This window comes from Leptodactylus fuscus, chromosome 7, assembly GCF_031893055.1.
Source record: "Leptodactylus fuscus isolate aLepFus1 chromosome 7, aLepFus1.hap2, whole genome shotgun sequence".
Lineage (NCBI taxonomy): Eukaryota > Metazoa > Chordata > Amphibia > Anura > Leptodactylidae > Leptodactylus > Leptodactylus fuscus.
The window spans coordinates 48517745-48543685 of NC_134271.1; the positions used below are offsets into that span (position 1 = coordinate 48517745).

At 40.0% G+C, this 25941-nt stretch overlaps 1 protein-coding gene across 1 annotated transcript in view; it reads right to left on the reverse strand.

Moving 5' to 3' along the window:
- Window positions 1-1229: 1229 nt before the first annotated feature.
- Window positions 1230-25941, reverse strand: part of SLC6A2 (solute carrier family 6 member 2) — an 80907-nt gene continuing 56195 nt past the window's right edge. The window contains exons 8-15 of the mRNA XM_075281908.1: window positions 13532-13656; window positions 11152-11264; window positions 10912-11040; window positions 10507-10606; window positions 8556-8656; window positions 4927-5094; window positions 3389-3460; window positions 1230-1329 (exon numbers count right to left, since the gene is read on the reverse strand). Of these exons, the coding sequence (XP_075138009.1) occupies window positions 1303-1329; window positions 3389-3460; window positions 4927-5094; window positions 8556-8656; window positions 10507-10606; window positions 10912-11040; window positions 11152-11264; window positions 13532-13656 (835 nt within the window). The 3' untranslated portion in view covers window positions 1230-1302. The remainder of the gene's footprint in view (window positions 1330-3388; window positions 3461-4926; window positions 5095-8555; window positions 8657-10506; window positions 10607-10911; window positions 11041-11151; window positions 11265-13531; window positions 13657-25941) is intronic.

Genomic DNA, 25941 nt, shown 5'->3' on the forward strand with positions numbered 1-25941 from the left:
GGTCCCATTAATCTGATATTGGTGGTCTGTCCACTGGATAAGTCATTAATATTGTAGATCCAGAAACAAACTGTAATTCATTAAAAATTATCTGTCAATCCGTCAATAGAATGTGCCTATTTCAAGGGAACACATCACATGGAAATGTGCATTCATTATATTATACCGCAAAACGAGCTGCACAGACTGATATATAATTTGTGTTATTTATCTGTTGAAATGACTGATCTGTCTAGGTTGAAAAGTCAAGTCGGCAGTCCTATGTGGGACTGACACTTATCTCTGTATGCACAGGCATAGAGGGGCAGTTATCAGTCAATGATAGGTCTGTGTCCTGTGACTTCTCAACATGGGGCAGAGATTTCAATGGTCAGATCTCATGTTATCCTGAATCCTTTCCCACAAATCTATATATCAGTCTGCTCAGCTAATCCTGCTCTATAACATACTGCCCAAAGCTTGGATAGTGATATTCACATGGAAGGTTCCCTTAAAGGGCAAAATATCATAGGCATATGTCCACTCTATTATTAGCCCAAAAGGCACATCATTTATTGTCTTGATAAGATAACAGTACCTACCAGGTAATATAAAGGACTTACAGTCATGGTGTATTAATGAGGGAAATGACCCCCACCCACCATTGAAGCTATAAGAGATGGAGCAGTAGCAGCTGTTACTGGGCCCTGAACCTGGAGGGGGCCCAAAGATGCCTCATAAAATATGCCAACATTCTAAATGACAAATGGTAGGTAGGGGCCCCTTACAGATTACAGAGCTTCAAGTTAAACCTATGTCCCCACTTCCTATTGCCACTGTGTAACCCATACAGGTGGCAGCCATAACTCGCTGAGGCAGAGGGGGGGAGCCAGTCCTTTATATTTCTTCTTAGGTGCTATTAGCCAAAATGCACAATCATTTTTGGGCTGTTTGAGTAATAGTATAGCAGACCTATCCTTATTGTTTGGTTTTATTGGATTTGGGATGTCTACCTTGCATCAACCATTCCCATTCAGACAGCACACAGAGGTAGTTTTTTCTGTTTTTTAATGTGAATGTGAAACACCCGCACATTTACTTGTTAGAACACTTTTCCATCCATTCCAGCAAACACGTTACCGTACCAGTAACATCGAATTGTTGAGAACATTTGAATGAACATTTTGCAATAAAAAAAACTAAGTAAAGTTGGCATTGAAGTCTCATAGGAAGTGGTATGCTTCTCCTAGGCTGTATGGATTGAAATTTGGATAGCCAAACCAAGGTTGTCCCAGAGTCTCTTCATTCTTCAACATCAATTTCCTATCCTATAGTCAGCCAATGTCGAAGCTGCACGAAAGGACACGCAATTTATTAGTCTGGAAGAATAAATAGTTTATCCTTGATTTATATATAGTATGGAGGGTTGAGTGATCGGGATCGGAAAAGATCGGATCCCGATCAGCGATCGAGTAAATTTCACGATCGCGATCGTGTTCCGATCCTGCCTAGAAAAGATCAGAAATGGAATTCCGATAGCTGGTTGATTTTTTAATCACTACATAGCGTGAAGTCCAAAAATTGTAGCCTTCAATTTTTGGACTCCACACTGTGTAGTGAATAGAATCGTTTTTAAAATCCGATTTTTGAACAATAAAAAATCCCATTGACTTGCATTAGGATCGGGATTGGGTTTGGATGGAAAATGATCGGAAATCGGATTTTAAAAACGATCCTGAAATCTCAAGATCGGCTCAACCCTAATAGTATGACGTATGATGAATGGCATTATGGAATTCTGAGAGATGGTTCTACAATGATAAATTCTTACTGACACATATATACAGTGTATAGTTATCATACGCAGTGTATTAGTGTCTCTAGCATCATCTTTTGGCTTTTACAGGGTTCCGTACTGTCCATTTCCACATGGAACTATGACTCGAGAAAGGTTCTAGTTTTGGAACCAAAACTTCACACATGGAATAAATCAAGTCTGGTTGCATTTACTGAATGGAGTGCTGCCTTCTTTTTTGATACAAAAATAATACTAAGAAAAGTATGATAATAAATGACATAAATTAATGTTTTTTCATCACCTCACTTTCCCCCAAAAAAAGTAATAAAAAGCAATCAAAAAGTTGTACATAGTAGAAAATGGTGCCAATAAAAACTATAAATTGCTCCACAAAAAAAGAGCCTTGTCACGAAAAAAGTTGTGGGTAATAGAATATGATATCCCCAGGCAATTGGTTATTTTCTCACTTTATTTAGTGAAAGTGATAAAACATACCAGTATACCAAACCAATATAAATGCGATATTGCTGTAATTGTAATGGCCTTTTGAAATAAAAATAAAATGACATAATGATTTTTTTTTTCAGACAGACCCTCCAAAAATCTTAAAGGGGTTGTCCCATCACAAGGATCCTATCCATACTGCTTGTTAATGTGGATGTAAGACTTTTCCTAAATACACTGCTTCAGAAAAACTGCTTTGTTTGTCCACTATCTTACTTTATTCAATTCTTTGTGGCCAGAGCCCTGACTTAGCTGCTCATGAGTCAAGTGATGTATCTGCTGCTCTCAGGGGGGAGGGAGGAGGGGCTAAGTGCACGGGAGCCAGCCTGTGTTTCTAGCTATTCCTGTGTCTACACCACGTGACCTAGGTCCCTGATCTCAGATAGAGGAGAGGAGCTGCTTTCATTTCTTCTGTTCTCCCAGTTATCAGGTTAGCTAATTCAATTGTGTTCATTATGGCAGAGACAGGCCGTCTCTGTATGTAACACAGAATGGAGTTGCTGCTGCCTGTACTTCATAGTCCAATATGGGCGGGCGGAGCTACACGTAAATTTGGGGGCGGAGCTAAACGGCAGGTTGCATGTGAAACCCCGCCCACCAAATGATGTAAGAAACCAGGAAGAAAGAAGATTTTACAGGAGTGAAGACTGGTGAGTATGCGGCGTGGGATACCCCTTTAATGCAAGCTAATGAAAATATTATGTATAGGCAAAAATAGTGCAACTATAAAAAAAATTCTGAGCTTATATGCCCCAACTACCCTGCTTGCTTAAAGAGGACCTTTCATCACTTGGGGCACATGCAGTTTTATATACCGCTAGAAAGCTATATTTCTCCTTCCCTTAGACAATGAATGGCGCAGTGGTGTGTATGTGTGACAACTACTCCATTCCATCTCCTCCAAAATTGAGCTTTTGTGGGTGCCAGCAGCCAGACCCCTGATTATTAATCATTAAAATATCACCTATCACATGGCTAAAGGATTTCATGGGCCAACCCCTTTTACTATTTTACTTATTCATTGCAATCCATTTTAGCTTCTGTTCCAGTCTATCACTTCACTTAATGCCAAAAGATTGTAAGCTCTAAGTAAGTAAATGAACCTACCTTAAACTGCCTGATATCTCCTTGAGCAACAAGATGATATTCATTTTCTGGGGTGATACAGTATGCAAGTCTCTAAAATATTAAGAAACATATTCACATATAATATCATATATTGATATAATATATACAACATACAGATTGTAGCAGAGTTAACCCAAATTACTGCAATTGGTTAAGCTGCTGTGCCTGATTTTTAGTTTTATTTTGTTTGTTTTTTTCCAAATGAATCCATTTCCCATACATTGATAGTTATTGATTTCCTGCTTTCCTGTATTTTCCTTTAGGATATATTTGTCATTCTTTATAGAGGTTAAATGTGAGTTGAAACCCAATGCTGGTTGTTGATATTTTTACCCAACTGTTAAACAAACTTTGCATAAATCAATAATACAGTGTGTGTACATGGAGTATGACACTATTTCAAGCTATTATGTGGCTTCTATTTAGCATTATTCTGGATTTTTCCCCTCTTCAAGCCTTATCTGTAGTTTATATTTCGGTCTCAGATGAATAGTGACTACTGCCATTCTGTGCACACAATAAGTACAGTGGAACCTTCTACATTACTGTCTATTATGAATTTATGGCCATACTGTCTATTTCAGTAATCTAGTTTCTGTTACTTTATCCATTTAATAAGCTTGGTTCTCATGCTTGACTCTATGTGGTAAGGTTGGGCTGTATACTATAGCAAAAAGTTGAGAGACAGCTTCCGTTGGGATGTATCCCCGATTTTTGGTAACAATAACATATATTGAGGGACATTTTCCACAAATCAGCACTACAAGTGTTGCCTAAACCTGTGATAAACATACGTTCACATCTGGTTTCTCAATTCCCCCATAGTATAGCAGAATGGCCACCTTTGGTCTGGCTACCATTGGTCTGTTTTCTGTACGTGATGTTTGTGTGCACTATGCATGAAATAGTGGTCAGTGGGGATCCAACACCCATCACCCCCATTGATCAGTTATTCTCTGTTCAACTGATATTGATGACCTAGCCATAAAAACCCAAGACAGGATTGAAGCTCACAGGGATGTCATATTACGGATCATATCAGAAGTCTGCTGACAGGTTCAGTCAGCAGGAGCTCAGTTAGAGAGGAAAGACACGGACACAAACAGAGGCTGCTAGACTTGAATAGCAAGTTTCTATCTAACCTTAAGTGCTTTATTCACATCAGCACAGGCTAGTGCGTTTCTATATGTCCTATATGATCCTGCTGCTTCTTCTGTGTGAGAGAGTTATGGTAAACTTAAATAAGCATATTCTCTTCTACTTACTTTCTGTGTGTTGTCTGTGGCAGATATCATACCATCTAATCTCTGTTCAACAAATCAAGTAGAACTGAGAATTATGGATAGAGCATGCAAAGGGGAAAATGCTAAAAAAAATGTAAGGCATATAATGGCCAAAAGTAACATTATTTCTCATTGTACTGTTGATTTGATCAAAATCTGTTAAAAAGTTAGATATGCTTTAAATGAAACATAATATAAACTCTTTTATGTGCAGGGAAGTAACTTTAGACTTACCTTTTTAAAAGACCCCTTCACTGTTAGGAATTTGTAGATAAAATAGAGAGGCACTAATATCATGGACGACAGAGCAATGAGCCATCCAGTCTGATTAGCCCATGACGGAAACTTGTAATCATCATATTCCAAAGGGTTGTAGGTCACGATACTAGCAATCACAACAAACTTCCAGAAGAGAAAAAAAGAAAGAAAAAAAAGTGTTATTTTGACTCCAAATACTTGAAATATTTACACTGAATTAGTTAATATGGTAGCTCCCTTCAATTTCATATTCACTAAACTAGTATGTATGGCAATTCATGTATTATTGAGCTTTCATTGCAAGTGCATGTTTCAACTCTGATGGTAACACTCACTTCCACCAATCTTAGTAGTGGTCATATGTAGAGATGAGCGAGTAGTATTCAATCGAATACTACGGTATTCGAAATACTCATACTCGATCGAGTACCACTCGCTATTCGAATGGAAAAGTTTGATGCAGAACCAGCATTGATTGGCCGATTGCTATACAGTCGGCCGAACAACGCTGGTTCTTCTCCTACCTTTAGAAGTCTTCTTCGTGCAGCTTCCCCGCGGCGTCTTCTGGCTCTGAATTCACTCTGCCAGGCATCGGGCCTGGGCAGAGCCGACTGCGCATGTCCGCTTGTAGTGCTTTTTCACTGTTTCACCTCCCATAAAAATTTGGATAGGAAGTGATCAAAGCAAATGACATTCCCCAATCTGGTATAAAAATGTACATCTGGCACCATAAAAATATGCCTTAAACAACCCCATATACTTCATTTTTTTAAGTGTTAAAACAACTGTATAACGTTGGTATCCCTGGAATTGTACCGACTCATAGAATACAGGTGACATATCAGTTTGGCTGCATAGTGATCAATGTTAAAACAAAGCCTGTAAGAAAGTCCCACAAGTGCAGTTTTTCTCAATCACATTTGGAATTTTTTTCCATCTTCCCAGTAAATTGCACAAGATATTAAATGGTATAATTACAAAGTACAATTTGTCCCGTAAAAACTAAGCCTTAATTTGGCTCTGTGAATGGAAACACTTATGGAGATTGGAATGAGCCATTCATTTAACACTGTACAGGTTTACAGCCAGACCAGAATGTTTCCATTCAGTAACAGGATGCAGAGATTTTAAAAAATTAGGAGAATCTGAAACACAAATTGCCATTGCCAATATTGCCAACACACTCGATTTACTATATGTGAATCTCTTCACTTGTTATTAACAGACATAAATACAACATAATATAAAGCTTATACCTTAACATTAAAGAATAGAACTAGATGATAACATTTTATTCATAAACTGACCAATCAATTTCTGCAAAAACTTAAATAAAAAATCACAAGGAAAAAAAAACCCACTAGTGTGAACCTACATTGGGAACACAATTTTGCAGTGTATTGTCTTTAACCTATAACTATTATTTGTGGAAGGCCAGTGGGTTAAAAGTTACAATACTGAGTGAATGTTAGAATATTTAGCTTTAGGCTAACTCAGTCTTGCACTGCTATGGAGCAAAATATCTGAATTATTTTGAAAAAAAAAAAAGTCAAAGGTTAGCCTGCAGGAAGTGGTAAGAAATCCTTCCATATCACAAATGCTAAATCGATTCTGGCAGGTTGACCATTTGCTGCAGTATAAGAGGGCACTTGCTAGCTGAGGTTACAGACAGAACGGTAATGTGATTTTTTTTTCTTTAAACCTGTGAAAGATCTGGACAGTTAAATGTTAAAATTATTATTTTCCCATTGCAAAAGAACGTAAGCAGATTATCCCTGTGAATTTTGCAATGGAAAATCTCTGTCCCATCAAAAATGCTTTAAAAGAGAACTCTTACATAGAACTTAAAGAGGAGATCTCATGTCCTCTGACATCAATTTATGAATTCACACTGTCAGCATTTCTAGTATGCATCCCGGTGCCACAGATATCCGTGCGGTTAGATTGGGCACCCATATCCCTTCACTGTCAGAAGGGCGGGCCTCAGCGTCATCACTGGGCTGTGAGGAATGCTCCCCCCGATAGTACAAGCCTATGGAAGAGTACTATAGAATACCGCCAATTTTATTGGACATAAAAGGTTCTCTTTTACACAAAGAATCTACATTGCAGTGTTTTGGGAGTTTTTTTGGTTGCATTTTTTGTAGCGTTTTTTTTTGTGCCAAAATCAGAGATGACTTGAAAAGGAATGGAAAGGAAGCACTTAGATATTTCCCTGCTGGTAAAACCAATCCTAAATTTGGCTAAAAAAAATATGCAGAAAAATCTGCATCTAAAAATGCTGCGTTTCCACAACATGGGGTCTTAGCCTAAAGAGGATCCCCTCAGCCAAGCGGGGCAGTCCCACATTTTGGGTACTGTGACACTGTTTCAGGCGGCAAAAGGGTGATTTCAATTCTGTGTCAATAGGATAGAGGTTGAGTACAATAGTGGAGCATGTACGGTAGTTATCAACCTCATGCTCCATTATTCAGTCCTAGGTAGAGATGAGCGAGTAGTACTCGATTGAGTAGGTGTTCGATCGAATACTATGGTATTCGAAATACTCGTACTCGATCGAGTACTACTAGCTGTTCGAAGTCAAGATTCGATGCAGAACCAGCGTTGATTGGCAGAATGCTATACATTGCCAATCAACGCTGGTTCTTCTCTTACCTTTAGAAGTCTTCTCCCTGCGCAGCGTCCCGCGTCCTCTTCCGGCTCTGAATTCATCTTCCAGGCATCGGGCCTGGGCAGAGCCGACTGCGCATGTCCACTTGTAGTGCGGGTATGCGCAGTCGGCTCTGCCCAGGCCCAATGCCTAGCAGAGTGAATTCAAGGCCGGAAGAGGACGCGGGGACGCTGCGCAGGGAGAAGCATCCAGCCTGGGGGCCACACGGTGGTTCAGTGGTTAGCACTGCAGCCTTGCAGCGCTGGAGTCCTGGTGTTCAAATCCCGCCAAGGGCATAAAACCATCTGCAAGGAGTTTGTATGTTCTCCCCGTGTTTGCATGTATCTCCATCCCATATTCCAAAAAGACATAATGATAGGGAAAAATATACATTGTGAGCTCTATGTGGGGCTCACAATCTACATTTAAAAAAAAAAAAAAAGAATCCAGCCCGACCCTCACTCGTGGACTTGGTAAGTAGAATTTGATCGAATGTTGCGTACCCCTGAAATGAGCATTTCCCCCCATAGACTTTAATGGGGTTTGAAACCCATTCGAACAGTGTGCGGCTGTTCGAATCGGATTTCGAACCCCAAACATTTTAGTGTTCGCTCATCTCTAGTCCAAGGCTGATAATGTCTGTGGCAGGGAAGCACAATGAGCACCAAGCAGTACACTTTACAGCCAGAGCCGTGGGAGCGTGGTTCGGTGAGTATTCTTTATTTTTTATGTTACAATGGGGACTGAGGGGGTAGGGGAAATTAAATGATGGGGGTCAAAAAGTTTGCACAGGGACCCCCATTATCAGTAGATACAGATAAAAGTCACTACAAAAATGTCAAAACACTTTTATAACATTCTTCTTTATCTAAAATGTTTTCACCAAAAAAAAAAAAAGGAAGAAAGGGAGAAATAATCAGTATGAGACTAGTATGAGTTTACATATTGTACTAACCAGAAGAAAAGCAGGGCTGACAAATTTCCAGCATAGCCTCCAGTATAGACCAGGCTTAAAACCAAGCATTCTGTAAATGTCATCACTAAATCGGTCCACACCTAAATAGAAAACATGTCATGATCATAAAGTGAATTATGGAAGAAGACTAACATGGTACCATAAAACAGAAATGGATATATTTGGTTATGGCTCTGTTCACACTTGTGGGAACTAGTTGAAATTTCAACTATAATTTAACTATAGATTATAATAAATGAATCATGCCACAGCAGCCCTTCCCATCTTCACCCACACTCCTACCACTTTTCTTCAAGAAAGTGGCACCGTTTTTAGAGCAAAATGGCATATGCCAAGAATTGTATCCCTTCTATTACAGACTTCTGGTGCATGGTCAGTAGAAAATCTGCCCCAAAGGACGAATAATGACCCAAATGATCATATAGGGAAACTAGCTACTAAAGCTACAAGCAGAGGTTTATGTTGTAGACCTACTAACCAGACCTATTGGTTATTATTAATATGAACATTAATAATAATGTATACATGTTCTGCTGGAGCTGCTGGGACCTAGAGGGCTACAGCAAGTTATAATATATTATATTATAATATTCTATATTCATCCTCTAGCTGGGGCTAATGTATATCTATTATGACTTTAAGGGGTGCACAAAAAATTGTAAATTTATAAATAAATAAAAAGACAAAAAATAAAGGAAAATTAAAGAAAATAATGTCATTACCATGCCCACATTACAGGCTCTAGCCCCGTGGCCAGTGAGACAAAACTATGCATCACCTACATAAAAATGACTATAATAGAGAGGAAAAACAAAACTATTACTACTTTTAATATTTTTTTTTTATAGAACACATAAAAAAAGTGAAAACAGACATGCTTCCCCTTCGTATTATTTACATATTCCTGACATTGAAAAAAACAAGCAAAATAGACGAATGTATCACCGAAAAAGACATAATAAGAAATGATGTTATAGCTGTCACCCAACAATATGTCAACTCACGAAGGGGTTAAAGGAAGAAATTCTGGGATGTTTATTTTATTTGTGCATTTTCTAAGTTAAATTATTTTGGAAGCTGTACTGAAATATTCAGTTCAAGTATATTACAAAAAAAAAAAAAAAAATCCTATCTTCTCACAATCTTCTAGGTGGTATTCTATGCAAGAAAGTTAGTAACAAAATTGTATGAGGCTCAAAAAAGCTTACATTGATAGACCCTTGTTGTATTATAGGCCTATTTTGAGACCCATTTTTGACAAACACATTGAAGAGAATTCATCAATCCCTCTACATCTGGCCTCAAGGGATCAGGGTGGGCCAGGGAGGGAACACCTTGGCACGCCAGATTCATTGTAACTTTATAATGGAAATCTATGTTATTCCTAACTGTAATAGATTTCTATTCTGGCACCAGCCTCTTCATAAATCTCTCGTCCCTACACCAGTTCGGTGTACAATAATTTCATTGAAACCACCCAAAAATTGTAATGAATAGTCTTCTGGAAGGATGTTCCTCACAAAGAAGCGTATAAGGGAATGCAAATGTTGTCTAGTTTAGAGGTTGGCATCTCAAAAAGTTAACATTGTAAGCAATTTCACTGTATATTACATACATACAAGATGATATACTTGTAGATACATATATGGACATTTCCCACAAACACATAAAATATATGTCTGCTCTAGATTAATCAGTATGTGTTTGCCAATACAAGAGGTACCATGTTAAATCTTGAGAAAACATGACAAGGGCATGAATTCCCGCCTATAGCTCCAAGAAAGTTTGGCCATGTTTTTGGGTTTATATTAAGATAATATAATCCTTTGGGGGTAATGTGGGGGTAAAGTAGAATAAAGGAGTTCCTTATACTTTGCAGATTTGTTACATTTTTGTGCACAGAAGAGAAGAAACTAGGAATATACTGTACCATAAAACCAAGACACTCCAATGGCCTCAATTAGAACAGCAAACAAAATGGATGTCCCTGCAGCAAATGTATCCAGAAGAGTCAGTACATAGATCCCACCCTGAAATTATAGAAATTATATGTTATACAAATATACTTACTGTACAATATGGAGACATAATATATGTTGCAGATAGAGCATGCATGGCTAGCAATTTTTGTGAAAGTTTGAAATAAAGCAATTTCATCTTGACATTATATAATATTTATACTTACACAGTTAATATGTTAAAAAAGAGCATGTAGGGGAGCTAATATTGGGACACACTTTTGAACAGTACCCTGGATTTCAGTTTACTGTATACCACCATTCAGTACGTTGAATAATTTAATCCAATAGAATATCTTCAGAGCTTTATTACTTACATTAGTTATACACAGCAAAGCAAAGAGGAACGTAATAACTGCAACTAGGAAAGTAAAGAGTTTCCGGTGTCTTTTCAGGATAGCGATATCATCTGCTAAGCCAGTGATCACTGCCTCCATCCCGCCCATCTGCACACCAATAAAAAGGATATATCTAATAAGTAACACCTAATCACTTGTTGAATTATTAATATAAAAACAGATAAGACATAAAAAGGAACTTTTCACAATAATACTCACAGCACTATCAATGCCAAGTGTAATCAACATAATAAAAAATACTACAGCCCAAACTGTTGATCCGCGAAGGGTGGAAATAGCTTCTGGATATATAATAAACACAAGTCCAGGCCCTTAAAAAAATAGAAAAAATTAAAATACAATTTCACGACATGCTAGTAAAGTTGAGTTACATGAATCATTGTGTGTAGGAGGAGCAAAGCAGAGACTTTCTAATGTAAAAATATTGAATAGAGAAAATTACCTCTCAATTATACCTACGTCGGCTTCTCTATAGGTATAAAGGAAGCAAAATTTGGCAGAGGAAACCTCTGAGGACTTTCTGTGAAAAGTGTTGTCATGTTTTTTTTCGTTTTTGAATGTAGATTGTGAGCCCCACATAGAGCTCACAATGTACATTTCTTTCCCTATTAGTATGTCTTTGGAATATGGGATGGAAATCCATGCAAACACAGGGAGAACATACAAACTCCTTGCAGATGGGTTTTTTGCCCTTGGTGGGATTTAAACACCAGGACTCCAGCGCTGCAGTGCTAACCACTGAGCCACCGTGTGGGCCCTGTCATGTTTTTTTCTGTAGTGCATTTTGCAGTGGTCCACTTAGCCATAGCCTTTTAGATTCTCTTAGGCATTCATTGCCTTTAATTCCCTAATAATGCCTAATGTAAACAGGGGATGTAATGATGGAATGCATGATGGAAGGAGGGTATGAGTGATCATATACAGTATTTTATTAAAATTGAGAATGTTTTATATATATTTACAAACATTTCATTTCTTAGGTTTTTTTTAACTTTTTTACTTTTTAGTCTAGACCATGTGATCTTCTGAGATATGTATGTATATATATATATATATATATATATATATATATATACATATATATGAAATATAATCTTAATTTTAACACATCATGTGTTTCCCATTAAGTCATTTTCAGTTGAAACCACACGAGGGCAGTCAAGTTTAGGTTTTAGGACAGTTTTTCGACCTGTTTTCTATTATGAATGGGGATTAACAGATTATTACCAACTAGCTACGCATAACTACAAATTACAGGTTCCCATAGTAGAAATGTAGGTAGACCGCACTGTATGTGTTTACTGCTAGCTGTGAATCATACATCATACCATCTCAAGCATCCCAACGTAATAGAGGAACATAGCATGACTTGTTGTAACCTTGTTTGTCTATATCCGAACTACAGTTTATAAAGTGATACTATATGCAATATAGGATTATGGTTTTATTACATTCACAAGAATACTCACTTACCTATTATTTGTCCCATATCTATATTATACTAAGCAAAACCAGATACTAATACATGCTGTTTGTGTTTAATCTAATTTTATTGTTATTTTCTCATTGTTGATTTTTTATTTTATTTTTTGCACAATTAAGAGGGCATCCATCTTGTCTGAGCAGCTGTTCAGGACTATAGAGCTATGCTATACCGCTGCCATATAGATAGGAGCCCTGATATAAATATAGATAGGGGCCCGATATAAATTTGGCACTGTAGGAGGTTCACGCTAAGCCTCTGCCCTGAAATGCTCTGTAACCTGTGCTTTATTTAAAAAATATGTTTAAGATGAAAAACTTGATTTAAAGCCGCTTGCAGACGACCGTATGAATGGTAAATGTACTATCTGTTTTTTACCAGACAGCACACTAGAGATGAGCGTGTACTGTTCGGATCAGCCGATCCGAACAGCACGCTCGCATAGAAATGAATGGACGTAGCCGGCACGCGGTGGGTTAAGCGGCCGGCCGACGTCAAAGCGGAAGTACCAGGTGCATCCATTCATTTCTATGGAGTGTGCTGTTCAGATCGGCTGATCCGAACAGTACTCGCTCATCTCTACAGCACGCTAATCCATTGATTTCTATGGGCCCATAAACATGACTGTGAATTATACGGTTCCGTGTGAGGCCGACAGTCCAGGTCGCAAAATATGGAACTGGTCCTATTCCTGTCTGATTCTGCACTGCTTCTGAGGCTCTTATTCATTGAATGAAGGGGGTTGCAGCAGCATGGCCGGCCACCGTGGTGTGCCTGTGCCGTTCATTCACACCAGATTCGTGTGCAACCCAGCTTAGCAATAGGTTTGACAACACATTTCCTTTAACAGGGTATATTTGAGCTATAAACCAGATGAATTGAGTTCCAACCAATTATGACTCTCCTCTCGAAGCTTCGTACAACATAAATGGGGCTAAGTTGCTATACAAGACATGTTGTATTTTATCTGCCTTGACTTGATATTTAGCATTAAACCAGTTAGTAAATGGGATGTGACATTTGTAATGAAATCTTTTTGTTTTGTTACTATCATATTAGAACATTTATCACATGGTAGCAATCTAATACACTTACCTTCTGTGGCTACATCTTCAATTTTTACATTGTTTTTTTGAGCCATGTAACCCAATATTGAAAAGATAGCAAACCCAGAAATGAAACTTGTCACACAGTTCACAGTGCTTGTGAGTAGAGCATCCCTGTAATGAGATGTAAAGATTGATTATTGGAACGTTTCTATCACCTATCTTAGATTAGTAAATCGGGTGCTAGACAAAAAACACAAAAAAAAAGCTATGATAAATATGGTGGCTAGTTATATAACAGCATGATATTACTAGCACTGGACACTGGAGTATCCTACTTTGTTGCCCAGAATCTTCAGTGTCCGCTGGTTGGCTATAGACAGGTCACTTCACCTTGTTAGTCATTGTATAGTAGTATTGATCTGTTGGTGCATTGAGATATTATTCAGTCAATGTAAGGGAGTATTATTAACTATTTATTGGCACACTATGACACTATTATTTGGCAGTTTATAGCTGTAATATTTGGACACTGTATGCTTGAATTGCTATGACTGTAAAGCTCTCCATATAATTACCCCATACAGTACAATGTCCCCTTATGCCTCATATTGAGATCAGACATTGAGATAGTCAAGACCTATAAGTATTTGGGTGTGCTCCTTAATAATAAACTGGACTGGGCTGATCACCTGGATGAACTGTACAGAAATGGTCACAGCAGGTTCTATCTGCCCCGGAGGCAGAGGGCCTTTGGAGTCCAGGGGGTATTTCTTAGGGCGTTTTTCAACTCTCTAGTAGCATTAGCCATCTTGTTCCAAGTGGCCTACTAGGGGAGCAGCATACCGGCCAGGGACAGAAACAGACTTGACAGGCTGGATAGAAGGGACCCAGTACAGGTGGTGGGTGACCTTGCTCTGTGGTGAGCACCATGCTGGAAAACAACTCTCATCCCATGCATACATGGGACTGAGAGTCTGTTTCCAGCACTGCGACTGCTCACCACAGAGCAAGGTCACCCTACCACCTGTACTGGGTTCCCTTCTATTGGTTTGCAACACTGAGGCATCTGACTTTCTAATTACATCATGGGAGACAGATTTGCATATTCTTCCCATAGTCCCTTGCAAAGTGGAGTGCTAAAGGCTTAATAAGTCTCCACACACCTATATGGTGGTCTCTCCCCAAGGAGTGACGATACCCCCCTTACATTGCTGGTTTGTGAGACTATAGGCCAAATTTTTATTACCCTAACAAATCTTGTGTCGAGAACCCTGAAGATTTAAATTTATTGATGTACATTTATTACAAGTTATCCACATGACAAACACTTTATTTTCTATTGTATTTAAGCAGCAAAGCCGAGCTCCATTGATCAGTACTGTGCTATATATTTCACGCTAATATAAGCCACCCGTGCAAGATGTCCAAGGGTGCAGAGATTCGCCTAAATAACGGCAATGGTAAGAAGTTTCTGAAGTTACTTTTTAGCAATTCTGTTCATGTTAATATCCCATCTTTTTATATTTCATAAGAATTTTTTCAGCTTCATGGCTTTGGGTCTTGCAAAAGCAAGAGGGCTTTGATGTTTTTAGTGGATCGATACGATATGTGAGATTTTATTTCTTATCAGGTCATTTCGATACTCTTAGCAGAGGAAGCAGACTGAACTTACTATGTGACGTAGTAGACGTTAGTAATATAGAATAATGAGGAGTACAAATAAGGTCAGAAGAGGCAACTGCACAGACATCAATTTGTACTGTGAAAACTGTGGGAAAGTAGGCCATAAAATAGACCAAAAAGAATACTGATGTGCTTGTAGTACCTGCGGCAGTGCACTGAGAAAGCCGAGAAAGATTCCTCAAAGTACTGATGGTGCTATGTATGGATATAATGTTGTGGAAGATCAACAGTCATACAGGTTTATGGAACTCATAAAGAAGAAGCTGAAAAAGCTTAATGATCAAGTTCAGTCTGCAGGCAATAAAATACAGTCTAAAAACCAGAAATGATGCATAAAAACTAATCAGGTTCTTGGAATGCAATGTTATATTTCCAATACATCCCTCAAGCAACCAAAATAATTTCCATATACCTGAGTATCACCAGCTGGAGTTCACTCAAATCCTATTGACTACATTTTCTATGACATTCATTTTAATAAAAGACATGGCCTGAAGCAGAAAGGGAAACAGATCATGAACTTCTAATGTTCTTGCTCCAAATGAATTGCAGACTTCAAGATACTACAGTACATGGAGAATATACCCAGTGCTTTCAAAGGAAACAATAGAACCAGATTCAGAAGCTAGGCCTCTTGGATAAAATTAGATAAAATGGAGATGGCAGATCTCAACTTTTTAAAATACCTATCTAGTTTTGTTCTGAAAGTGCATGTTGTGTGTTCTCATGTGTATTGGTGTGCTGAGAAACAATAAAGTTGTTGGCGTGTTTATCTATTGCTTGTTTTGCTTTGTCTGACATGTAGACTTATGTGTCTCCCAGTTCAGAGCTTAGTACATGTGACCCAAGGCTCAGTAGTTAGGGGTAGGCACAAGATGGTGGCCTGGCTCGCCAACGTAACTTTTGTCTCCAAATGCTCCATGGATAACTACATGTAGCAGTGGAGGTGTCCAGCAGTTATTAGGTTTATGTCTTGGTTCTGCGAGCCTATGATCTGGTGACATGGGACAGCCTGTTAACCATATCTGCCACTAACTTGCATGCAGACGTGAAGGTGCTCTGGCACAGTCCAACTCCTTAATATAAAGCTTTTAGAGACCGAGTGCCCAAATTGCAACCCAAAACCCACTAATTTATCACAAAGTGCCAATACCGGCATTTAACCTAAATAATGTGCGGATCCACAATTGCAGACAATTACAGACTTGCAAAATACGGTCATGTGAATGGGGCTTTATAGAGCTTTCTGCTCCACTGTGACCCCCACACAGTCCAAACTGCATAACAGTGACCCCCACACAGTACAATTTGCTCCACAGTGGCCCCCACACAGTATAATCTGCTGCACAGTGGTCCCCACACATTACAATTTGTTCCACAGTGACCCCCACACAGTATAATCTGCTGCACAGTGGTCCCCACACATTACAATTTGCTCCACAGTGGCCCCCCCACAATATAATCTGTTCCACGGATGAGGGCCCAAAGAGAGGGCTCTGAGTGCCACCTCTGACACCCGTGCCATAGGTTTGCCATCACAGCTCTAGAGAATCCATGATGACATAGGTCTAAGGTATAGGGATGTTCCTAGGTTGTATTTCTGTCAAAGACCCCCTACAACCATTGTTCCTTGGTTATGTGTCAGTATATGCTCATACTAAAAACATCAATTATAGTAGAATTAGCATTTTGTAATGAAATAAGCACAGCAGTAATAGTTTCACCATATTTTTTAAAATTATTCTCACTTTGCACATTTTTTAATACCCTGTGCCTAAAACTTGTACAGTGCTGTATAGTTTTATAATACTTAAAAAAAAAACAAGTATTTTTGCATTTTTGCCACAACTTAATATAATTGTGCTAGATTGAGCATCCATGTGCCACCAGAGATAATGATTCTAAGGTCTTTCCCTCCATCTATGCAAAGCATGTGCTTAAAACTTTTAACTGCATTGTTACATTTCTTGAGATCACTATACTTATGACATCATCAGTTAGGTCTAATAAATGATAGGTATTTAGGAATCAACTTTTGGGGCCCAGTATTGTGTCAGAACCTGAGTCCTACTCTAGTGGTCAAGAAAGACCATACATTCATATGGTCCTAATTTATTTATTTATTTATTTTTGGTGCCATTATAGTCATTTTTATTATGCAAAGAACAAGAAATATTCCTGATGTTTCTTTAATATCTCACAATTTATTGTTATTATTATTATTATTATTAGTATTATTATTATTATTATGTATTTATTTATTTATTAAGGTTACGTATATACAGTAGCTTCATCATATTCCGCATTACTTTACAGATATTGTCAATCACTGTCCCATATAGGGATCAAACTCTATATTCCCTATCAGACCATCTTTAGAGTGTGGGAGAAAATTGGAGTACCCAGAGGAAACCCACACAAACACAGGGGGAACATCCAAACTCCTTGCAGATGTTGTCTTTGGTTCTCTTTGAACCCAGGACTCCAGCGCTGCAAGGCTAACCACTAAGCCACCATCTTTTACTATAACATACTGATCAATAGGTTAAATTGCCAAGAACTACGCCTGGAGCTAAAATACAATGTGCAAATTCATAAGCTTTACACAACAGATTCTACACAATAAAGCAAATAGTCTACATAAGCCGTTCATAAACCAAACAATTTCACAGCCACATGGGCACTATAGGTCTAGAGTTTTACAATAAAATCTATGTAATACGCAAATAATTAAGATCTTATTTTTCTGTCATTTATCTTGTATTTAGCCAAGCTTTTGGCTTGGAGCTTGAGAGGGGATACACATTGTATTCTGACTTTACGAGGACATTGTCCAGGGATTGTCCAGAACCTTTGAGCCTCCAGACTAATTAGAAGTTGTTCTTTGAACAACTGATTTAATGGTCTTCAATGTGTATTAAAACATTGAGTCCTTTCTTCTAATTCCTAGATGGAATGTCAAGTATCCAAACAGACCAAAGAATAAAAGGCAGCGCAATACCCCCAGGAGGCTCAAATACAAGGAAAGAATCATGGAAACAACTGTTAGATGAGAAATTAAGTGGACTCACTTGTTCATATTAGAATTTTACAGTCCAGCTGAACTTCAAATACATTGCAATCTACAGCTGTTTTTTGTGTAAGAGGTAAATCCTCTTAGCAACGTATTTACTTGCTTATGTAGTTTTCAGGACCTCTGCAGTCATACTGTCAGTAGATAAAAATCAGTCCTGGTCAAGTGATGATCACAACAGCTCAAGTGATGGACTCATGGGTGCAGGGCTGTAATATGGAAACATACGCAATGCTTGTATGAAGCCATGCATCTACTGTATGTACTCATTACTTAACAAGGACTATGTTTTATACTCTAGCAGTCAACCCTAAATGTTCTTTTGGATGACGACAAGCAGAAATCTTGAAAATCCTAATGGACTGATACAGAAAGTTTAATAGAAAATGACAACATTTGCTGAGACCAAATACTCCCTAAGGCTGAGGCCCTCGTTGCGGATATGCAGCTTTTTTCTTGCAGATTTTGCTGACCTGTTTTTGCCAAAACCAGGAGTGGATTGAGCAGAAAGGAGAAGTATAAGAACTTCATATTTACAGTTGTGCTCAAAAGTTTACATACCCTGGGAGATTTTTCAGTTTGTTGGCTTTTTTTCCAGAGAATATGAATGATAACACAAAAGCTTTATCTCCACTCATGGTTAGTGGTTGGTTGAAGCCATTTATTATAGCTGCCTCAAAGTGTAATATTTAGTTAAAACAACCCATTGTAAACATGTTTATGCCCATCAGAATTAAATCAAGATATTCAATCGCTTTATGTTCTATTTTGCCCCATTCATTGTTGTTTAGGTTGGATGTTAAAGCCTAGAAGGATTCCTGGGTTCCTTTCCAGACAAATAACAGATCGTCTATGAACCATCTGTAAAATATAATATTAGAGGACCGGGGTGGGAGTTTGATATGAACAGCTTCTCGTATCGACCCATAAAGAGATTGGCAAAGGAGGGGGCGAATTTTGTCCCCATAGTCATTCCTTTTACCTGTATGTAGATTTTTTTTTTTGAAAAGAGAATACGTTATGCGTTAATATGAATTCTATTCCGTCCAGGATGAAATCTTTTTGTTTGATGGGCATGGACTCATCTTTGTTCATAAAATGTACTACAGCTTCCAATTCCTTGGGATGGGCAATATTGCTTTATAAAGCTGTTACATCTAATGTATCCCAGTGGTTTTCCGATTCCCATTTTAGCGGTAGCACCTTCTCTATAAGGCTTACAGAATCTTTTAGATCTAATGGAAGCTTTACTACATATTTCTGAAGTTGAATGTCAATATATTCAGAGAGATTTCTTTTGATGGAAATAACCCGAGATAATGGGCTGTCCTGGTGGATCAATAGGATTTTTGTGGATCTTAGGGAGGTGGTAAAACAATGCCATAGATGGATTTTTGACTAGAATATAATCCTTCTCTTTTCTGGTGAGAATACCATTTTTGAATGCCTCTGTTATTATTTTAGCAAAGCTTGAATAGTGTTCCTCAGTGGGGTCCTTTTTAATTTCCAAATAATATGAATTATCTGATAAAATTCTGAGGGCTTCAGAAACATATGATCTTGGATAACTATACCCCCCTGTTATCCGCACTTCTAATTACTATCTCTTGGTTGTTTTTCTGAGCCAGGAGAGCTTTTCTTTCTTCATGTGTTATATTAGTTGGTGTATCTATTTCTTAATGTTAGTTTTCTGATGTTACTAATAAATAGAAGGTTTCAATGTGTGGTCCCTTATAGAGATGAGCGAACACTAAAATGTTCGAGGTTCGAAATTCGATTCGAACAGCCGCTCACTGTTCGAGTGTTCGAATGGGTTTCGAACCCCATTATAGTCTATGGGGAACATAAACTCGTTAAGGGGGAAACCCAAATTCGTGTCTGGAGGGTCACCAAGTCCACTATGACACCCCAGGAAATGATACCAACACCCTGGAATGACACTGGGACAGCAGGGGAAGCATGTCTGGGGGCATAAAAGTCACTTTATTTCATGGAAATCCCTGTCAGTTTGCGATTTTCGCAAGCTAACTTTTCCCCATAGAAATGCATTGGCCAGTGCTGATTGGCCAGAGTACGGAACTCGACCAATCAGCGCTGGCTCTGCTGGAGGAGGCGGAGTCTAAGATAGCTCCACACCAGTCTCCATTCAGGTCCGACCTTAGACTCCGCCTCCTCCGGCAGAGCCAGCGCTGATTGGCCGAAGGCTGGCCAATGCATTCCTATGCGAATGCAGACTTAGCAGTGCTGAGTCAGTTTTGCTCAACTACACATCTGATGCACACTCGGCACTGCTACATCAGATGTAGCAATCTGATGTAGCAGAGCCGAGGGTGCACTAGAACCCCTGTGCAAACTCAGTTCACGCTAATAGAATGCATTGGCCAGCGCTGATTGGCCAATGCATTCTATTAGCCCGATGAAGTAGAGCTGAATGTGTGTGCTAAGCACACACATTCAGCACTGCTTCATCAAGCCAATACAATGCATTAGCCAGTGCTGATTGGCCAGAGTACGGAATTCGGCCAATCAGCGCTGGCCAATGCATTCTATTAGCCCGATGAAGTAGAGCTGAATGTGTGTGCTAAGCACACACATTCAGCACTGCTTCATCAAGCCAATACAATGCATTAGCCAGTGCTGATTGGCCAGAGTACGGAATTCGGCCAATCAGCGCTGGCTCTGCTGGAGGAGGCGGAGTCTAAGGTCGCTCCACACCAGTCTCCATTCAGGTCCGACCTTAGACTCCGCCTCCTCCGGCAGAGCCAGCGCTGATTGGCCGAAGGCTGGCCAATGCATTCCTATGCGAATGCAGACTTAGCAGTGCTGAGTCAGTTTTGCTCAACTACACATCTGATGCACACTCGGCACTGCTACATCAGATGTAGCAATCTGATGTAGCAGAGCCGAGGGTGCACTAGAACCCCTGTGCAAACTCAGTTCACGCTAATAGAATGCATTGGCCAGCGCTGATTGGCCAATGCATTCTATTAGCCCGATGAAGTAGAGCTGAATGTGTGTGCTAAGCACACACATTCAGCACTGCTTCATCAAGCCAATACAATGCATTAGCCAGTGCTGATTGGCCAGAGTACGGAATTCGGCCAATCAGCGCTGGCCAATGCATTCTATTAGCCCGATGAAGTAGAGCTGAATGTGTGTGCTAAGCACACACATTCAGCACTGCTTCATCAAGCCAATACAATGCATTAGCCAGTGCTGATTGGCCAGAGTACGGAATTCGGCCAATCAGCGCTGGCTCTGCTGGAGGAGGCGGAGTCTAAGGTCGGACCTGAATGGAGACTGGTGTGGAGCGATCTTAGACTCCGCCTCCTCCAGCAGAGCCAGCGCTGATTGGCCGAATTCCGTACTCTGGCCAATCAGCACTGGCTAATGCATTGTATTGGCGTGATGAAGCAGTGCTGAATGTGTGTGCTTAGCACACACATTCAGCTCTACTTCATCGGGCTAATAGAATGCATTGGCCAGCGCTGATTGGCCGAATTCCGTACTCTGGCCAATCAGTGCTGGCCAATGCATTCTATTAGCTTGATGAAGCAGAGTGTGCACAAGGGTTCAAGCGCACCCTCGGCTCTGATGTAGCAGAGCCGAGGCTGCACAAGGGTTCAAGCGCACCCTCGGCTCTGATGTAGGAGAGCCGAGGGTGCACTTGAACCCTTGTGCAGCCTCGGCTCTGCTACATCAGAGCCGAGGGTGCGCTTGAACCCTTGTGCACACTCTGCTTCATCAAGCTAATAGAATGCATTGGCCAGCGCTGATTGGCCAATGTATTCTATTAGCCTGATGAAGTAGAGCTGAATGTGTGTGCTAAGCACACACATTCAGCTCTACTTCATCGGGCTAATAGAATGCATTGGCCAGCGCTGATTGGCCAGAGTACGGAACTCGACCAATCAGCGCTGGCTCTGCTGGAGGAGGCGGAGTCTAAGATCGCTCCACACCAGTCTCCATTCAGGTCCGACCTTAGACTCCGCCTCCTCCAGCAGAGCCAGCGCTGATTGGCCGAATTCCGTACTCTGGCCAATCAGCACTGGCTAATGCATTGTATTGGCGTGATGAAGCAGTGCTGAATGTGTGTGCTTAGCACACACATTCAGCTCTACTTCATCGGGCTAATAGAATGCATTGGCCAATCAGCGCTGGCCAATGCATTCTATTAGCGTGAACTGAGTTTGCACAGGGGTTCTAGTGCACCCTCGGCTCTGCTACATCAGATTGCTACATCTGATGTAGCAGTGCCGAGTGTGCATCAGATGTGTAGTTGAGCAAAACTGACTCAGCACTGCTAAGTCTCTGCATTCGCATAGGAATGCATTGGCCAGCCTTCGGCCAATCAGCGCTGGCTCTGCCGGAGGAGGCGGAGTCTAAGGTCGGACCTGAATGGAGACTGGTGTGGAGCGATCTTAGACTCCGCCTCCTCCAGCAGAGCCAGCGCTGATTGGTCGAGTTCCGTACTCTGGCCAATCAGCGCTGGCCAATGCATTCTATTAGCCCGATGAAGTAGAGCTGAATGTGTGTGCTTAGCACACACATTCAGCTCTACTTCATCAGGCTAATAGAATACATTGGCCAATCAGCGCTGGCCAATGCATTCTATTAGCTTGATGAAGCAGAGTGTGCACAAGGGTTCAAGCGCACCCTCGGCTCTGATGTAGCAGAGCTGAGGGTGCACAAGGGTTCAAGTGCACCCTCGGCTCTCCTACATCAGAGCCGAGGGTGCGCTTGAACCCTTGTACAGCCTCGGCTCTGCTACATCAGAGCCGAGGGTGCGCTTGAACCCTTGTGCACACTCTGCTTCATCAAGCTAATAGAATGCATTGGCCAGCACTGATTGGCCAGAGTACGGAATTCGGCCAATCAGCGCTGGCCAATGCATCCCTATGGGAAAAAGTTTATCTCACAAAAATCACAATTACACACCCGATAGAGCCCCAAAAAGTTATTTTTAATAACATTCCCCCCTAAATAAAGGTTATCCCTAGCTATCCCTGCCTGTACAGCTATCCCTGTCTCATAGTCACAAAGTTCACATTCTCATATGACCCGGATTTGAAATCCACTATTCGTCTAAAATGGAGGTCACCTGATTTCGGCAGCCAATGACTTTTTCCAATTTTTTTCAATGCCCCCAGTGTCGTAGTTCCTGTCCCACCTCCCCTGCGCTGTTATTGGTGCAAAAAAGGCGCCAGGGAAGGTGGGAGGGGAATCGAATTTTGGCGCACTTTACCACGTGGTGTTCGATTCGATTCGAACATGGCGAACACCCTGATATCCGATCGAACATGTGTTCGATAGAACACTGTTCGCTCATCTCTAGTCCCTTATGGTAAAAGGGGTAAAAATTGGATCTAGGCTTCAGGTCTGTGGTAATTGGTGGTACATCTCCTGTATTGGAAGTACTAGGGGGATTGTTGCAACCTTTCTCCATATTACTGTATATACTCAAGTATAAGCCTTTTTTGCAGCACAGTTTTTGTGCTGAAAAAGCCCCCCTTGACTTATACTCAAGTCAGCAAAAAAAATAATATATATTTTTTTTTGGGGGGGGGGAGATCTATGACCAGCCACAATATCAATATATAGAATCTCCCATAAAATAGTGGGGGAAAAAAAAAGCTTTAAAAAAAATAAAATTAAAAGTTCTAAATCCCTCCTTTCCCTAGAATAGACACAAAAGTAGAGAATGACTGTGAAACACAAACACATTAGGTATCCCTGTGTCTGACAGTGCCCGGTCTACTGAATATAGGGGATCTGCGGGGCTCCTGTTCCATCAGAAAGGGGTTAATAGGAGCACTGCAGATCCCCTATATTCAGCCAGGCTGAATTCCAAGTGGGGAAAAAAAAACAGTCCTCAAGCTCAGGGAAGGGGCAGACAGACAACCAAAACAGCCCCTCCCCTTTCCCATCACCCAGCAACTACTGCACCCAAAAACTCAGACTATTTTAATTTTGAAATTTTCCAGTAGCTGCTGCATTTCCCCCTAGGCTTATACTCGAGTCAATAACTGGTTTCCCAGTTTTTTGTGGTAAAATTAGGGGCCTCGGCTTATATTCAGGTCGGCTTATACTCAAGTATATACAGTATATTCCATCATTGTAAAGTGCCTAGTGAGGGTGAGTTTTCTGACAAATTTATTAAAACCAATTAACTATCCTGTCCCTATTATAAGAGAAGTGTGTGTTGGTATCCATTGAAATAAAGCTACGTATGTTATTCTAAACTCTTTGGAGTAAGCGCGGTGCCTCTTTGTTCCCGTCCTTCTTCTGTTGCCCACACAATATAATGGCAAATTTCTATATTTGGAGAAAAATAACTCATGCAAATGAGTCATTTGGTGCTCTGGGGAGGGGCCTTCAGCTATCTGAAGTGCTGCTCTTGCTCCTCAGACTTCTGCCATCTCTTTTCTGAACCACCCTGTACAGTGGGAGTTCATCCTCCTACTGCTGTGACATTATCCATCCTACCTGAGCCAAAGAGCGGTGCTTCCAGAAGCTGAAGGACCACCTCTAGTGCACCAACTGCGTCATTTGCAGACACCTAATAGAGGCATGCTGTTTATTAGTGTAATGTGTTCTGTAATGTAATGGTAGAAGTTGAATATCCTTGGGGAGGTGGTAAACTGCCTTTAAGCTCCCATTATATGTATAAACTCTATCTTGTTTCTGCATCTCTCGCTGGAGAGGGAAGAGGTGGCTGTTATAGCTATTATAGCCCTTATTCAAGCGCAAATCAATCTTTAAAATAAAACAACATGGAAGAACATATATATAAAATAATGTATGTACAACATGTTGCTGGACAGGTTATAGTGATAGGAGTTTGCATACGCTGTATGCATACATCCGAACATACACATAGGATAGGATAAAATTCACTTACAATACTATACAAAATATTGTGAGCAAATGGTAGGATAATAGTACGTCATAAAGTGAAGCAATACAGAAATCATACATCATAAATCTTAGTTTCAAAATCGTTAGTATTTTCGAAAAAAGAAATTACCCTTAGTATTAGAGTGTCACATAGCAATGAGGATATAGACAAACTCTTGCTAAGAATATATTACTAATACAGGTTACATATATCATATATATAAATAAATAAATATATATATATATATATATATATATATATATATCACAAAACACATATATGTATAGGGTGCTCACCAATGGGAAAAGGATTTGTCCCGTTCAATATAACTCCAAAGAAGCAGGCGGCACACCAAAATTGTGAAAAAAGTGAAGGAGGTTTATTGCCTCAGTATGAGGCAATAAACCTCCTTCACTTTTTCACAATTTTGGTGTGCCGCCTGCTTTTTTAGAGTTATATATACAAATATATACAAAACAAAATTGTATCAATATTGGCGTCAATAAGGAGTGCAACATGAAGGCTGAATGCCAGTTATTGTTTAAGTCAGCTGGCAGCTCATCAGAGTAACGGGTTTGTGGTATGCTGGCTGACCCATGCATGTACAATAGTGCGTGTGGGCAGCCTGTTGGAGCCTGACGCTGTTTCCTGCTCCTGAAACTATACACTGGTCCTTCAATAGACATCCCCTGCCCGGTGTAAGTCACACTATTGACCCACCATAGCAGGGTACGTTATTATTCTTGGTACATTTAAATGATTGTGCTTTGAATGGCTTTAAATGACTTAAACAATAACTGGC